This window comes from Diabrotica undecimpunctata, chromosome 2 (genome assembly GCF_040954645.1).
Source record: "Diabrotica undecimpunctata isolate CICGRU chromosome 2, icDiaUnde3, whole genome shotgun sequence".
Classification (NCBI taxonomy): domain Eukaryota; kingdom Metazoa; phylum Arthropoda; class Insecta; order Coleoptera; family Chrysomelidae; genus Diabrotica; species Diabrotica undecimpunctata.
The window spans coordinates 59,037,413-59,055,356 of record NC_092804.1 but is presented as its reverse complement, the minus strand read 5'-3'; the positions used below and the strand labels follow the sequence as shown (position 1 = coordinate 59,055,356).

At 32.4% G+C, this 17,944-nt stretch overlaps 1 protein-coding gene across 2 annotated transcripts in view; it reads right to left on the bottom strand.

Moving 5' to 3' along the window:
- Positions 1 to 17,420, bottom strand: part of LOC140434609 (uncharacterized) — an 82,619-nt gene extending 65,199 nt beyond the window's left edge. For both annotated transcript variants that reach the window (XM_072522995.1, XM_072522996.1), the window contains exons 1-5: positions 17,159 to 17,420; positions 16,904 to 17,101; positions 8,179 to 8,372; positions 4,672 to 4,957; positions 3,483 to 3,622 (exon numbers count right to left, since the gene is read on the bottom strand). In XM_072522995.1, the coding sequence (XP_072379096.1) occupies positions 3,483 to 3,622; positions 4,672 to 4,957; positions 8,179 to 8,372; positions 16,904 to 17,101; positions 17,159 to 17,209 (869 nt within the window). In that variant the 5' untranslated portion in view covers positions 17,210 to 17,420. The remainder of the gene's footprint in view (positions 1 to 3,482; positions 3,623 to 4,671; positions 4,958 to 8,178; positions 8,373 to 16,903; positions 17,102 to 17,158) is intronic.
- Positions 17,421 to 17,944: the final 524 nt, after the last annotated feature.

Below are 17,944 nucleotides of genomic sequence, written 5' to 3'. Positions count from 1 at the left end.
TTCTAATGAAATAAAGCATTTGAACCAAAAGGGATCTTTAGATAAAAACAGCAAACTTATAAATTTATCTCCATTTCTTGATGATCAGGGCATCATGAGAGTAGGCGGGCGTTTAAAGCATTCCAAATTTACATATGACAAAAAACATCCCATCATTTTAGCGGCAGATCATATAGTTACATCGCTAATATTTAATCATTTTCACAAGGATCTTATGCATGCTGGTCCTCAGCTTTTACTTGCAACTATAAGAGAAACTTTCTGGCCGTTATCAGGAAGAAATTTAGCGCGACGTACCGTACACAAATGTGTAAAATGTTTTAGATTAAAATCTAAATCCATTCAGCCTATAATGGGTGACCTACCTGCCCAGCGTCTCGCAGGTGGCCCACCATTTATTGTAACAGGTGTAGATTATGCGGGCCCTTTCTTAATTCGCGATAGAAAGGGTCGAGGTTGTAAACTAATAAAGAGTTACATGTGTCTTTTTATTTGTTTTTGTACGAAGGCCATACATTTAGAATTAGTTACAGAACTGTCTAAGGAATCATTTCTGTTGGCCTTTAAAAGATTTATTGCGCGAAGAGGCAAGCCTCAAAAGATGGTTTCCGACAATGGAACCAATTTTATAGCAGCTAGTTCGGAGTTAAAATTGTTAAGAAAATTTTTAGAGCAGCACACTCCCGCGATAAGAGAATCCTTGCTAAAGAATAATATTTCGTGGTCCTTCATACCTCCCTATTCTCCACATTTTGGCGGACTGTGGGAAAGCGGAGTAAGAACAGTTAAGCATCATTTGCATAGGGTTTTGGGAAACGCGCACTTAACGTTCGAGGAATTTTATTCGTTGCTTGTGCAGATTGAAGCTATAATAAATTCCCGACCGATTCATCCTTTATCCTGTGATCCAAATGATCTCTCCCCATTAACCCCTGCACATTTTCTCATCGGAAGACCACTTATTACCAATCCAGATCCAGATTTGCGTCATGTTCCAGTTAATCGGCTCTCAAAATTCCATATTCAGCAGCTTTCTCAGCATATATGGGAACGATGGAACAAAGAATACATCTCCGAACTACAAAAACGCACGAAATGGACTACTACTAACGGTGAAGTTGCGGAAAACACGTTAGTGCTCATAAAAGAGGACAATTTACCTCCATTAAGGTGGAAGTTAGGTCGCGTGATCGAACTTTTACGCGGCAGTGATGGTGTAGCCAGAGTTTTTAGGATAAAGACAGACAATGGTATCATAACTCGTTCTTTTTCCAAGGTGTGTCCGCTACCCGTTTCGGACTAAGTGTAGTTTAAACATTTGAACATTTAGCATTAGCAGACGATTTTGTTGGCAGTGTTTGCCAAGGCGGGGGCCATGTTCACGCCTCTATCCAATTCGAGTTTATTTATGCATTTTACAATCCGGCAACATAGTGGCGTAGGGAGATATATTATGCCATATGTGAAGATAAGGCGAGTCCCTTAAGGCACCCCAAAGACGACAGCGGCACTCAAATACGAGACGAGATCGGTGAATTAGCATTCAGAGCGAGCGGACATAATACTTAATAAGCGTTTATATATTGTATTGTGTAATTCAAAATAAAATCAGTTTTGTTTTCGCACGGAGTTTGATTATTAACCAGCGGCACAAGCGAAGTGCATATCAAGCAAATCCAATTATGAATTTAAAAAACTAGCACCAAATATACAAGAACTCTGTCACTGGTAACGAATTGAGCAAATAACAAGAATAATATTAATTTTGGTGATGATAACAAGAAAAAAAACGAAAATAAAGTAGGTACATAAAGCCGGGTACACACATGCCAATAGGCCAGTAACTGGCAAGCATAAAACACATTTGCTAGTAATTTGCATGCCAGTAGGTCTCTTGCCTATACTGGCAAGGCGAAAATGCAGGGTAGATTTTTACACATGCCAGTGCTAGTAAACAATCGAATGGTTTTACTCTAACACGGGCTATTTTATTTTTATATAGAGATGATTTAGAATTCCAAAGACACTCAAATTCTCTATATATAGCAATAAATTGGATGGTTTTTTCATCACCCAAACGAAACATTTTTTAAATTAACGAGTTTAAAAATAAAACGATTAATTTTTATCACCAACAAAACAAATCTGACAATTCTCTGCTAGCTACTGGAATGCCCTTAGCGGTAGCGCGCGTTCATACATGGCAGTGACACTCCCCACGCATGCGTCTTGCATCTTACAGCGTGCTACTAGCAAAAAAAATCAAATTCTTTGCGATTAGCTAGCATGCCAGGAACTAGCATGTCAGTTAACGTACACGTTTGCCAGTTTGGGGACAGTAGCTGGTGCTTGCTAGGTACTGGTATGCCATTGTGCTGGTAACAGGCATGTGTATCTCCGGCTAAAGGTCTAAAACCGGGTAGACACATGCCAGTAAATTGGGAAAGTAGCTGTCATGCCAGTTGCTGGCATAGGCAGTAACTGGCAAGCAGAAAACACATTTGCTAGTAATTTGCATTGCAGTAGCTCGCTTGCCTATACTGGCAAGGCGAAAAGCAGGGTAGATTTTTACACATGCCAGTGCTAGTAAACAATCGAATGGTTTTCATAAGTACCTGTTTTGTAATTATTAAGGTATTCGGAATGAATTAAACAAGCTAATATTGCTGATGACCACGGATATTGTTAGAAATTTAATAATGAATCTGAAGCGGAACTCAAAAAAAAGAAAAATTTGGGATTTGGGTGTGTAAGCATTGTCGCGGACATTTTATTTTTATAAAGAGATGATTTAGAATTTCAATTCTCTATGTATAGCAATAAATTTGATGGTTTTTTCATCACCCCAACGAAACATTTTTTAAATTACCAAGTTTAAAAATAAAACATTTAATTTTTATCACCAATATAACAAATCTGACAACTCTCTGCTAGCTACTGGCATGCCCGTAGCGGTAGCGCGCGTTTACACATGCTAGCGACACTCCCCACGCATGCGCCTTGCATCTCACAGCATGCTACTAGCAAGAAAAATCAAATTCTTTGCGATTAGCTAGCATGCCAGGAACTAGCATGGCATTTAACGTACACACTTGCCAGTTTGGGGACAGTAGCTGGTGCTTGTTAGGTACTGGTATGCCACTGTGCTAGTAACAGGCATGTGTATCTCCGGCTTAATAATCGGAGAATAAAAAAGAAAAATACAAAGGAAATTAAAAAAGATACACTAAAAATAGTACAATGGAATATTTTGTACTCCTTCTAGGTACTGTGTTACGATATAAAACATTATCTCTGCATCTCCCATCTAAAAGCATAACGCACAATCTCCAATGTTTAAACGCGTTTGGTCAGTCCTACGACTTACGAATCTCTATAAACGAATTTATACTTTTTATTGCATCTTAGTTTTGTACTACAAAAATTTTGATTTCAGGTTATGGTCTAATAATACTAATCTAAGAAAAAAATAATATACTTACTTCTGTGCATATGCAATGTCTACATTTGATACAAACAGTGTTATCATTTCCCATATTTCGGGTCCATCATCATCCTGTTGAAGTTGGTACCACGAAAGAGCTTTGTGCCACAAATTAAAATAAACATCAAACCCTTTTTTCTAAAATCAAAAAAACGCCATAAATTATTACAAAAGTTATTTAAATGTATATATTTAAAATGGCGGTAATATATAAAATGGGTATTTTTTTCCATAATTTTAAATAGTTTGTGTCAATATATTAAAAAAGTGACAATTAAAATGCAGATAAACGAAACGAAACCACTTTCGATGGTAAGTCGATGCGTCCACGAGATACGCACTATCCTTCGGTAACACCACATTTCGAATGCTGTTATTTTCTTACTGCTTGTTTCAGTACATGTGTTTGCCTCTACTACATATAAGAGAGCTGTATTCTCAGCTTTCACATAACAGTTAATTACTTGAAGTCTAAGCAGTATATTAAGGTCCAAATTGCACAGAACAGCTTTCACTCTATAAAAATACTTCCAGCTTTGAATATATTCCATCGTGTATAATGTATAGAAAAATCTTCATTACATGGCTCATTCAACTTATAATCCTGTAGTCTTCGCATTTTTTGGGATATCTTTTCTTTGGTAGTGGTATGAATATAGAGCGCAGACAATTATCGGGAAACTTTCGTGTCTGGTAAATGGTATCGAACAGGTTTTATGTAGGTTCGATATAGTCATCTTCTAGCAGTTTGAGGATTTTTCCATATATTTTATCAGAACCCGCAGCTTTATTATGTTTTTATTCTTTGGATGACTCTATCGATTTGATGGCTCTCCTCCTCTACTTCCTGAGATATTATGTTGCTGCAATATTAGATTACATCTCATCAACTGTGAAAGATCAAAAATTCAACAATCGGTAACGGTCATGGAACTAGTACAAGATACAAATATATGTAGCGTTCCAGACATACTAGGGCAAGTACTTCTGGTTATTTGCTGCTAACCAAAATCAGGTTAACTGCTTATTTTTACATTACGTAATGTCCAAAATTACGATGACGCCATAACATTGAAAACGATATTCTTTTGTTAACTATGTAAATACAATTTACAGAAATTATTTCTTATTAATTATTAATTATAGTGCAAAAACAAAAAATAATAATTGAATAAATTGCAAGTTACCTCAACTGGATTAGAATATATGTTATCTATGATTATATCAGTACACAAAACAGTAAAGACTTTGTCATATTTTGCATTCAGCGTATCCAAAAATTTTTTTATGTCTTCATCAAACGTTATGGCCTTTATTTGGGAAAACAGACTGGTCAGTTCTTCGGATTCGGGTATTAATTCTTTTAATTTGCTGCGAATAATACTTTGGCTGTACATACGGAAAATTGTTTCCAATATTACTGTTTGTAACTCGTAATCTGCACACGAAGTAATACTATCCATTAACTTAAACCTGAAAAATTAATTTGAATTTCAGTCATATCAGTAACATGTTATATACAAGAAAATGATAGTGTTTTTAAAAATAATGTAAAAATAAAATTAAAAAGTATTAATGATTTCGCAAATATCGTATTTTTAATAAATTAAAAAATATATGAGGCTACGTTAATTGGCTTATGGCTAATGACTTTACTTGTCTAAGAGCTTATCGTTAAAAGTGGCAAAAGGATTCTACACAAAAAAAAATCCACAAATATGCATTATATCATTATGCGCCAACAATCAAATCTAAAAGTTTTGGACGTAAGGATGTATTGAGGAGCGAAGTATGGATCGGATCATCACCTAACCATGTTAAAAGTGTTAAATCTGTTAAATACCGGGAAAATAACAGCGACCAACAATATGAATAAAAAATGGCCGGAACTATGAGTGTAAACAAATATAACTTTTAAAGTCTAAAGAATGTATCCACCTAATTTTTGTACAATCATAGATTGGCTACAAAACTACAAAATATTAGAAAATAAAACAAGACAAGGGTGTTCATATAAAAACTTTTCGAAGTGACAACGGAGAAGAATTTTGTTCAAAAGAATTTGAAAGATATTTAAGTGTAAATGGTATTATACATTAAAAAAACCAATTCCGACACTGCTGAACAAAATGGAGTATCCGAAAGTTTGAAGCGGACAATTGTAGAAAAGGTACAGAGTCTCTTGTTTGAAGCTAATCTTGAGAAAAAGTTTTGGGCTGAAGCTGTAAATAGAGCTGTTTACTTAAAAAGTAGATCTTTGGCTTCTGGTTTAAACAAAGCACCGTTTGAAATATGAACAAATATTAAACCTGATGTTAGTGGCATTGAAATATTTGGCAGCGATGTGATGGTACACGTTCCATAAGAAAAAAAGTCAAAGTGGGAGAAAAAGGCTATTTTGCATATTTTAGTAGGATATGCTGAAAGTAGAAAAGGATACAGCGTGTATAATCCAACCACCAAAGAAATTATAGTAAGCAGAGATGTACAAATTATGGAAGACATAAAAGAAAATTAATGGGAAAATCCCAGTAGTTGGCTGTATATCATAGTTAAAAAAACTAATACAGAAGTAAAAACTTCAAATTTGTATATTGTTATAAATATAAAATGTTTTATGGAGACCAATATTGACAGTGGCATGATTATACCACGTTTTAAACCGCTCTGTTATTTTTCAATTTTTAAATGTAAAATACGGAACAAAAATTTGATATCCTTAAATACTACCAACAAACAATAGTGCAGTGTTAATGCCAATCAACTCAACCCGACGTGAGTAACAAAAAACCTTTATATAAGATATTACAATAGTAAATATAACCTATACAATTCGAATCAAGTTCAACCTACTGAAACTATCTCAAAGAACTACTCAAATGAACCTTCCGAATTAATCGATATCCTTAACTTTATTCATTGTTACTCTCACAACTCTAAATTAAAAAACAACATTACCAGATTAAAGAAAAAACTTAACCCCACTCACACATCTTCAACGGAAGAGACCGAAAAATCCGATGGATAAATCACCAATCCTTCAATGGAACCCAAATGGGTATTTCGCTCACCTCGAATCACTCAAACTATTAATTCAAAAATATTCTCCACTAATACTGTGTATACAAGAAACTCACTTCAAAGAGAATTCTATAATAAACCTAAAAAATTATACTCCTGAATCTGAACAAATTAAAAGATGTCATAGAAATTGTCGGCACCACCTTACCACTCCCACTCAAACGTTGTGAACAAGTGATAATAACTCGACTACGAATAGGACATACTATAACAACCCATATTCACTTAATAAATAAAGAAGCCATCCCTTTCTACCACAACTGCAAGACACAAATCACTGTGAAACATATTCTGTTAGAATGCAAAACATACACCCAAGAAAGAAGAAAAAATAACCTCTCTATCAACATGAAGGATCTACTAAGCTGCCAGTTCAACGAAGTGCTGAAATATTTGAAAGACATTAAATTTTACAATATTTAATAGAATATATTTACCTAAGTTATATATACATTGTAAGAAATTGAATACTTGTAATTTGTGTTTGTACCCCCTGCTAATAAATCTTAGTAGTTGATGCAGGGTCATTTTTGTTTAAATAATAAAAAATGTTTTATTAAAACTTGTTAAAAGTGTCGTCCAAAAATTAGAAATTCATAACGTTTTCAATCTGAATCAGATCATCCTCAGTGCATTCTGTTAGTACTTGTGGATAACACAAAAATTGAAGTGGAGACATCAATATGTGGTTTACATGTTACAGTTGGTCTGTGTCGTTTGAACTGACAAGAACCACGTCACGTGTTCCAGTCGAGCAAGGAACCATGTTGCTACAACCAATGTCATCGACCTAGGGTCGCATTATATTTTAAATTTATAATATGAAAACCAGATATTGATGTCTACACTTCAATTTTTGTGTTAGCCACAAGTATTAACAGAATGCACTGAGGATGATCTGATTCAGATTGAAAACATTATGCATTTCTAATTTTTGGACGACACGTTTAACAAGTTTTAATAAAAAATTGTATATTTATACCAATATACAAATTTGAAGTTTTTACTTCTGTATTAGTTACATAAAAGAAACTCTAGATTCACTGGGGAAACAAAACAAAGATAATGATGAAACTGAGTCTAAAGATAATGATAATATTTTTAGTGGCGAAGAATCTAGCTACTATGAAGAAGATAACTTAAGTGATAAAGACTTTGAAGTGTCCAATTTACCTGAAACATTACAAGAAGTACACAGAAAGTCAGAACGAGTAAGAAAAAGAAAAGACTTTGGTGAATATGTAACGTGTATCTATGCGAAGACAAGTGACATAGATGATGTTCCGTTAACAGTCTCTAAGGCATTGCAACGTCCTAATGGAGCAAAATGGAGAGAAGCCGTGATGGACGAAATCCAATCTTCCAGTGACAGCAATGCATGGGATGTAGTAGATGTCCCAGAAAATGATAGTGTAATTAATAATAAGTGGGTATTTAAGTTAAAGTGTAATAGTGAAAACAAAGTTACGTATCGTGTAAGACTAATAGCTAGTTTCATTAATTTTTTGATACTATTCCTAATTTGCAGTACGGCTCTATAAAAACTTTTTACAATTCAGAAATAATAAACACAATTATATCGAAATCAACTTAAGGAATTAAAAACAACTTACAAATATATGTGTGGCAACTTATTCACTATACCATGTCTCACATTCCTTGTACAATCTGAACTAACGTCATTAAAAAATCTGAGTAGCTCCTTTTTTACACACCAATTCTCAGTATTTTCTTCTAGAACGTAATCAAAAATGATTTGAGTACCTTCTTGTAAAAATTCCTCTTTAATTTCAGTGGAAATCATTTCCTAAAATGTGAAATATAATTTAAAAATATTAGCATTGATACCGAAATGAAAGGAATAAATGAAAACAAAATATTTCAGTCATAATATTACATATGAGGACTCTAGAAGTAAAGGGGTATAAGTGACATTTTTGTAAATATTAAGAGAACTGCATCACTAAACTGGAAATCTTTCATTATATTTGGAGGTAAAGAGATCTAAGCGATAAGTCTACCAGGTGCTGCTTTCTATCGGCAAGTTACTTAGCCTTCAAGCCAACTATGAGTAGGTTTTGGGAGAGGAGAGTTACAAGTGCATGTGTACCCCTATTCCACTGTGTCAGGAATACTTTACTCCTAAGTGCTGCGTGTTACGGTATTAAAAACTTCAGTATTTTTAAGAAGAGTTCGTTTTGTTTCTTTGCGGAATACGAAGCCAGTGATAGAGGATTTACTTGCTAATGCGTTTTCACCACCAAAGCAGACTGACAAGAAAGGGATTCGGAAACCAGATAAGTGGAAAAAACAGTGCTAAAATATAAATTCAGGTGAAGCTTACATGGACAAAAAACACAATACTCATGAAGCTAAAAATTTACGAGAACTTGAAAATCATCATTATTGGAATAAATATACCACACGAATTAGGACTTTAAATTTTTAAAAAGTATTGAGCATTGAGCACTGGAATCTCCAAAAGGCTTTTCTAAATCGATCCATACAGGCTGGCCCTATAAACAGAAAAAAAACTAAATGCAGTTAGCAACAAAGAGGAGGTGTCATTTATTTATAATTTAGAAAGTTTTAGAGTATGTAAACAGTTTATAATAAAAACTCTTGATGTCTCCAACAAACGTTTACAAAATGTAGCTGAAAGCAAAAAAAGTTACCTCAGGCGTATCATGAATAGGCATGTCATGATATTTTTCTTATAACATATTACGTACATATGTAAAACATATGAAAAAATAGTGACAATTACTTCTAGTGTATGTTGACGAAACCACTGATTCGTCAGGAAGATATTATATCGCTCATTCAAGTTAGATGAATTATTTATTAAATAAAAAATAAGTATATTTAAAACAAAACTATTTGGTAAACTTTAAGATTCATAAGTTTTGCTTGTTTTTGTACTTCAAATATGAATAATAAAGATATATTCACCTATATTTACTTTTATTTACATAAATCATCATAAGTGTGTATAGTATGTACATAATATGTATATATAGTATGTACTAGGTACATAACTTCAATATGTACTGGGTACGTACCTTCAGTGCGTACTAGGTACGTACCTTCAGTATATACTAGGTATGTACCATAAATTGGAAAATGTACGTCTTATGTACGTATTAAGTACGTACTTCGTACAGCAAAGTACGTACATTATACATACTTTATGTCCCATCAGTACGTACTTAGTTTGTCTTATGTACGTACTTGTGCTTACTGGGGAGTGCTAAATGGTGAGAGTAATGACAGTAACCAGTCAGCATAGCTGTCACCAGGGTGCAGGCTAACTTCTCTTGACACAAGGTAAAGTTATGGGCTAGAACTTAGACAAAGAGAGGGCTAGAAGGTGAAGTTTTAATAAACCATGAATTCAAGGCTTATGGTTTTATTTAACTAGAGTTATATCTTACGTGGTGTCCGGTCGGATCGGAGTTAAATCTAGTAGTGATTTTTGTCTAGGAAAATGGAAAATCAATTTAAACCACCAGAACCCCTTGTATTAGATGATGGCAATTTGGCGACAAACTGGAAAAGGTTCTCTCAAAAATTTAAATTTTATATGGATGCTACAGACTTAGATGACAAGTCTGAGAAAAAGAAATTTGCAACATTCTTGAGTTTACTTGAAGATGATGGATTAGAATTATTTAACACTTTTACACGTAGTGTAGAAGATGAGAAAAAGTTGCAACCAGTCATGGACAAATTTAAAAAGTACTGCTCCCATAAATCAAATATTATATATGAGCGGTTTAAGTTCAAAAGCATTGCCTAAAAAGAGGAACAAGATTTAGATAGGTTTGTGACTTGAGTTAAAGAAAACAGTAAAAATGACTAAATATAAAGATCGCAGGACGACATAATTAGAGACAGAATTGTTATTGGAATAAAAGGCAAACAAACATAAGAAAGTCTTCTAAGAGAATCCAAACTGACATTGCAAAAGGCCATTACAACATGTAGATTAAGTGAAAGCTGTAAAATTCAGGCACAAGCATTTGCAACTGAATCAACAGTGGATGCAGTTAGGACAAACAGAGTTATTTCACAAAAAGTATGCAGTTATTATGGGTTCAAGTATCGAGGAAGGAAGTGTCCTGCATATGGTAAAACTTGTGACTATTGCCAGGGTAGGAACCACTTTGCTGGAGTGTGCAGCAAGAAAAACTCAAACATTATAAAACAGAGAAAATCAACAAACAGAAAAGAAGTACATGAAGTAAAAAACCAAATGAGTGGTAGTGAAGGTGATGGTAGTGAGCTATATATCAGTTGTGTCATAACTTTGTGGTGTTTATTGAAATCTGGAAGCTCCCAGATGGAAACAGAAAATTCAGGTAAAAAAGTGTATAGTAGAATTTAAGTTAGATACTGGAAAATAAGTAAATGTTCTGGCTCTTGAGTATATACAAAATCTTGTATAAAAAAATTAAATAAAATCAATGTGACAATAGTATCATGGAAGTGAAGATTTTAAAATAAAACCTGTGGGAGAAATTATAATGTATTGCAAGGTAGGGACTGCAAAAGTCACAGCCCCATTAAGAAAACTAACAAAACTAGATGTTCTTTGGCACTGGACTGACATTCAAGATTAATCTTTGTTTCAATTAAAACATTTGCTGATAGTATCACAAGTGTTAACATTTTTGACCCCTCTAAAGAAATAGAAATTGAAACTGATGCCAGTAAAGATGGTCTAGGTGCCTGTTTGTTGCAAGGTGGCCTTCCAATAGCATTTGCATCGAGTAGCTCAAGTAAAACTGAGCAAAAATATGCCCAAATCGAGAAGGAAATGTTAGGAATAATGTTTGCATTTCAAAAATTCCATTATTTTGTGTATGGTCACGAAATGCATAAATATTTATGCGTAATATCTCCACGCTTGCAAAGAATGTGTTTGCGGTTATTGCATTATGACTTAAATGTAGTATATAAACCTAGAACATATCTGTACATTGTACATACATTGTCACGGGCATTTTTACAAGAAGGTGGTCTAAAATCAGATGCTGAATTTCAGTTTGCAGTTCATGCTGAAGTAAATAATGTAGCTATGTCTGATGCTAAAAAATCAAAATTTAGAATAGAAACCCAAAAGCATGAACAATTGCAAACTGTTATAAACTTACGTATACAGGGATGGCCAGAACACCAGCGTGATGTTCCACAGATAGTTAATATTTTTTTAAGCTGAGAAACAACTTATCTGTCTGTGATGACTTGCTATTTTGTGGCAACAAGATTGTTACTCCTAAAAGCTTAAGATTTGGAATGTTGGGGTTGGTGCATGAAGGTCATATTGGTATTGAGAAGTCAAAAGCTAGAGCCAGGCAAAATTTTACTGTAGAGGAATGAGCTGTGATATAGAGGCTTATATAAAAAGTGTAAAACGTGTGAAAATTTAGACCAAAGCATTATGTCCATATCCTTTTACCAGAACATCCATGGGAAAGAATTGGCATTGAAATTTTTACATGTTATAGTATAAGTTATCAAGTAGCTTATGATTCTTTTTCAAACTGGATAAAGCTACACTCAATAAAAGACAAATCTGTTTTTTGTGTCATTCAAGTTTTAAGGTCAATTTTTGCTACACATGGCTCACCAGTCTATATATGTTGTGATAATGTGCCATTCAATAGCTTTCATTTTAAAAATTTTGCCAGAGAATGGAATTATCAAATTGAATTTAGAAGTCCCAATTTTCTACAATTAAATGGACTGACTGAGAAAGGTATAGCCATTGCTAAAAGTATGGTTAAAAAAGTAAGGGTAAAAGGTGTATTGATTACAGTTCTGACATTGATTCGGCACTGTTAGAATATAGGAATGCGCTCCTTAAACACATTGGTTATACTCCACAGCTTTTAATGAGTAGACACTGTAGAACTAAGTTACCAATTAACCAAGATGTGTTAAAAGAACAGTTTGTCTAAATGTTAAAGAAAAATTAAGTAAAAGGAGAAATATGTATGTGAAAGACTATAACCAGGGTGATAGGGATTTAAAGTCTTTGGAACCTAACAAAGATGTTTTTCAGGGTTGCCAGATGATTTTTTTAATTCCCTAGAACTTTTGCCAAAGTTTTCCTAACAACTTGACAACCATATTTAGCCTAGAATCCTAGAATGTAAGTTCTTACTACGTAAGTCTGACGTCAGAATGAGCGGGAGTTTTAAAAACATTTCCAAACATTTCTAATTTGTGTGTATTTGTCACATAAGAAGTTGGAAATATTGGTTTGTTTAATTGTTTGAAGAATAAATAAGGACTTTTGGTTATGGACGTTCATTCTGTGCGATTGGTATTACTTGTTGTTCGTGAATTTGTGAGGTAAGAATATCAAAGTACTAAGATATTTTAGTCCAGGGGGATCCCCGTCGTAATTCGCCGTTCGTGAAATACCACCACTATAGTCACCGACAGGGAATCACATGAACAGTTAAATAAAGAGAAACGTGAAACCAAAAATCGCCCGAGGCCAATATATACATTAGCTCAGGTGGATCCCCGACGTAATTCCCAGTTCGTGAAATTCCACCACTCTAGTCTCCGACGGGGAATCACATAAACCGAATTCAGTGATTCCCCGAATAATACGATTTCCAAGCAGATGATATATATGTACATTTTTGTAAAGTTTATTAAATTTAACAGATTTTTTAAAATAGTCTTACAAATATTTAAGAATTCCCTAGATTTTTCATAGAATTGAATAAAACTCCCTTTTTCCCTAAGCTGGCTCAAAATTCCCTAGGTATAGGGAAAATTCTCTAGATCTGGTTACACAGGTACATTGTACAGTCAATGCCAAAGGAGGTGGGAACTGGCACAAATATCACAGCACGAAGCCCCAAGGTCATATATCTTGAGAGATGAGCGTAATAATATTGTTTGTCACAACAGAGTAGATATTAGAGAATCTCTAAATAAATTTAAGTCACAGCCATCTGTAATACTTACAGATACCAATGATGTAGATTCAGATTAAGAACCCTCATCCTCAACACAGCTGACAAGGGCAGAATTACCCACCTCCATTGACATCGAAAGGACTGTAACTAAACAGTAAAATATTTGCAGAACTAGAGCAGGTAGAGTTGTTAAACCACCTTTAAAACTAAATTTGTAACAAGGGAGAGATGTAATATTTTGTACATAACTATACAATGTTAAGGTGGTTGGAGTGCTAAATGGTAAGAGCAATAACACAATGACAGTAACCAGTCAGCATAGCTGTCAGCTGTCACCAGGATGCAGGCTAACTGCTAACTTCTCTTGACACTAGGTAAGGTTATGGGGGTGTTATGGGCGATTAAAATATGAAATCAAGGCTAATAAATAGTTTTATCAAAGAATATAGACGCATATATGCGTAATAATATTGCATATATGCGTCTATATTCTTTGGTTTTATTTAATTAGAGAAATTGCACTAAAATTCAAGTTAACCACTAGATTTATATCTTACAGACACTGGAAAAGTTATTTTCCAAAAATATGAAACAATAATTAAAAAAAAACAATGGTTTTCACAATTTTACTAAGGTAGTTGAGGTTCTTGTTGGCAATTTTTGCGAAGAAATAGATTTAGAACCAAATATTTGTGTGAATTTAAAATATGCTCCCATTACATTCCTTGATGTAGAAAGAAACTTCTCCATTGACAAATATATGTACACAAATAAGCCATAAGTTTTTATTGGAAAATTTTGACAAACATTTGGTCATCTATTGTTTCTATAGTTCTAATGAATAGTATTTTATTTTTTTACTACTTTCATTACAGTTAAATAGTACATTACAATTACCTACTTAGTTGTTAAATTAATTTATATTGTTTTATAATTATTAAAACAAACATAATTAATATACCATTATTAAATATATGTTTCCATTGATAATATGCATATTTTCTAAAAGAAGTGCATATTTAATACATATATTTGGGTAAATTAGTGCATATTTTTCACTGTTTTTGCATATTTGCCTACATCTAGTAATGGCAATCAATGTGGGGGTGCAGTACCGAAAGGAAGAATGGGATAGTTACATTAGCAGAATATGAGAAAATAAAATAGTTAGAATAACCCAAGATAAGTCACTAATTGGAAGATTGGTGACATATCTTGGACCATAACAAGCTTCCTTATTGGACATGGAGCTGTTTCATGAAGACTTAAGCTGCAACTTTGTCGCTTGCAGTTAAATTCTGAAACAGTCAACCATATCTTGCAAGACTCCAGGGTATTAGATTGCAGGTTTTCAAAAAAAATTAGGACTGTAGATAATCTGACCATCAACCACACAACAATAGAAAGTATAAATATGTTTAAATATTTAGGTACATAGTTAACGAAATATTCACACAAACAAATTGAAAAAAATAATGAATTTGCAAGAAACCCATTCATTTAACTGAAGAATATTTAGTTCATATGCATTATATAGACTGATGATTTAATTAAAGATAACAATGCAGGAGAACTTAAGATGGACGCCAAATGTTCTGTCTGAAAATGTAAAGAGTAGTATACTTACAGCTGATTAGAACTTTCTAGAAACACGGCTAATATGTTCAAGATAGTGAAGCTCATTTTGAAACTTTGATAGGTGAAGGAAAGCTAGAAAGAAGAACAAAAACAGAGTACCAACAACATTTATTTAAAGATGGTGTTAGTACTGCAAAGATAACTTTGGATAGTAAAGTGATTTTGAAAAGTAATAGTTTTAAAAGTATCTAGAATCAGCAATGCGGAAATCAATGAAGGTGTTATGAGTTAAGTGACAGAGAAACAGTCAAGGGTTTTGTGATAGAAAGATTCCAATAAAGCTAAAACGTAAATTCTGTAAAACAACTAATACATGTAGCAGAAATGGACAGAAACTTATATGGATCAATAGGGTGACAAAAAAAATTGAATAAAAACTAAACTTATTTGGGGAAGTCTAAATGTTGCACCAATTGATGCTAAAAAGCCAGCACTTATTCATATGAAGGATCACTGAAAAGTGCTGAAAAGAATAACAGGAATAGGAACAAACAAGGTCTGGTGTCAAACAGCTGTTATAAGTTGTCCTTACCTAATGTTCTATTTACAATATGTTATCATTGAATATTCAAATAAAATAAATTTGTTATACATAAGATTTTATAGGACCTTAATAAAAATTGAAACTAAACATATATAAGGGATTTATGAAATGAAATATTGTGATTTAAAAAAGGTTGGAAAATATACAGAGTTTGTTAAAAATGTTTCAACAATCATATTTTTAGAGTTATTAATTTAATGATATGGTTTACTTATGAGTGTTTTCCATATAAAGATTATAAAAATAAGTTAAAATACAAATTAAAAAATAATCTTAGTGTACTTATACCCTACAAAATATTGTAATTAGGGCTTTGAATTTTGTCAGTTGGTGAGTTAATTACTCCCACACACAAGAATTCAAAGCAAATATAACACAGTTTAGCTCATTCACAACTTTCTACTTTACTTAAAATACAAATGAACTAACATAAGAAACCAATTAACTTATAATCTACTTTACTTATTTAGGAGTATTTACAAGAAAAAAATTGAAAACATTTACTACAAACTTGATACGTTAGTATAGTTAATGTTATTAATAATCTGTTAATGGCAGTAGTAATAAAAATTACAAATCTGTACAAGTTTAGACCTCATATAAACCAAGTAACGTTTTTAAGTTTTTACTTAGGTAGTCTTAAAAATTTCATAACTGTTCAGCTGCAATTAATGAAAAAAAAAAAGAAAACAAACTAGCATTATCTTCAAAGCTGTCACAGGAATATTAAATACTTAATAATGAGATATCAAATAATTTTCTAATTGTAACTAATATATTTATTAAATATTATTATAATTCATGGTATTTTACTTTGTATTCAGATTGTGATTGGATATGAAGCTATATATTTTAATTAGATATAAAAATCACAGAGAAAGCTTAGCAATACTCAGCATCCCAATGTATTTCTGCTTATTTAAGACAATTTATGTTACAAAAATAAAACATGTAAGTATTGGGTAATAAAATATTTTTATTCAATCTAAATTTTCAAATTTTTGTTATAGTGTGATGGATATTAAACATTTTAAATAATGGGATTTATGAAATAAGAATAAAAAAATTATTACCTACTTAAACGAGGAACACTCAGTTCTTGGAAAATATATGATTTAAAAAAAAATAAATGACTATAAATTTTCTGTGTAGGTATCTAAATTAATGGAAATTGTACTAAAAATGTAAAATAAATTAAGGAAGGCTTATACATACTTTAACAATCTCAAAATATTTTCTGGTCACAATGGCTTGTGTATAATAGTCCCTGCCATTGCCAAACATTATAACTAATTCTATGTATTTTAGAACACATGTTATAAATGCTTTGGGCTTAATTATTGGAGATATATTCCCCAATCTATCAACCCCTACCGATAATGAACTTTCATTTATGGTATCTTCCTGTAGAGCCTAAAATTGATTTATATTTTTATCATCATATTTTATTATACTGCAATTAATACTTACTTTTTGTATATATTTTATCAAATTTTTAAGATCTGCTTTTACAGATACCATTTTAATAATGGAAATAATAAAACCAACTAGATTTTTTCAGTTGATGAATATATGATTGGTTTATTAAATTGTCACTGATTACAACTTCATTGTACTTATTAAATTAATACTTTTGTACAATACTTCATAAACCCAGAATTGAAATATTCTACTATTTCTACAATATTAAAATTAAAAATTAAAACTGAAAAGCTGACAGGTGGTCACAGCAATTTTGATTGTCTTTTGTTTATATTTTTTTTGTTGGCGCGTAATTTAAAAAAATAGCGCTTCATTTAAATTGTATACTTTCAAATATAAACATCATACACTGCTGTATGATCTTCTAGAAATTATATTATATGCAAACAGAATTCTGGGATTATTACAATACGAATACGTTATACCTATAATTTTTAAATACATTTACATTATATACGCCAATATTTTAACTATAAATGTTAATACTTGTTAAATATTTCTTTTCTTTAATATTTTTGTCTTTTAATAGTTGCACACATCTTAGATCTGGCAGTTAAAACATAGATCTGGCAAATGTGCAAGGAAGTTTGGATGCCTGTGTTGTCACTACAGGTGGTAACATTCACAGGGCATAAAAAGAATATGAGTGTACTGTGATAACATTTTTCCGAATTCAGAAACTTTAAATGAAAAATGCTAAATTATAGTAGCTGGTCCTGAACAAATTTTGATTTGGAGCAAATGCGAGATGTAATAATACAAATTGCAATGATA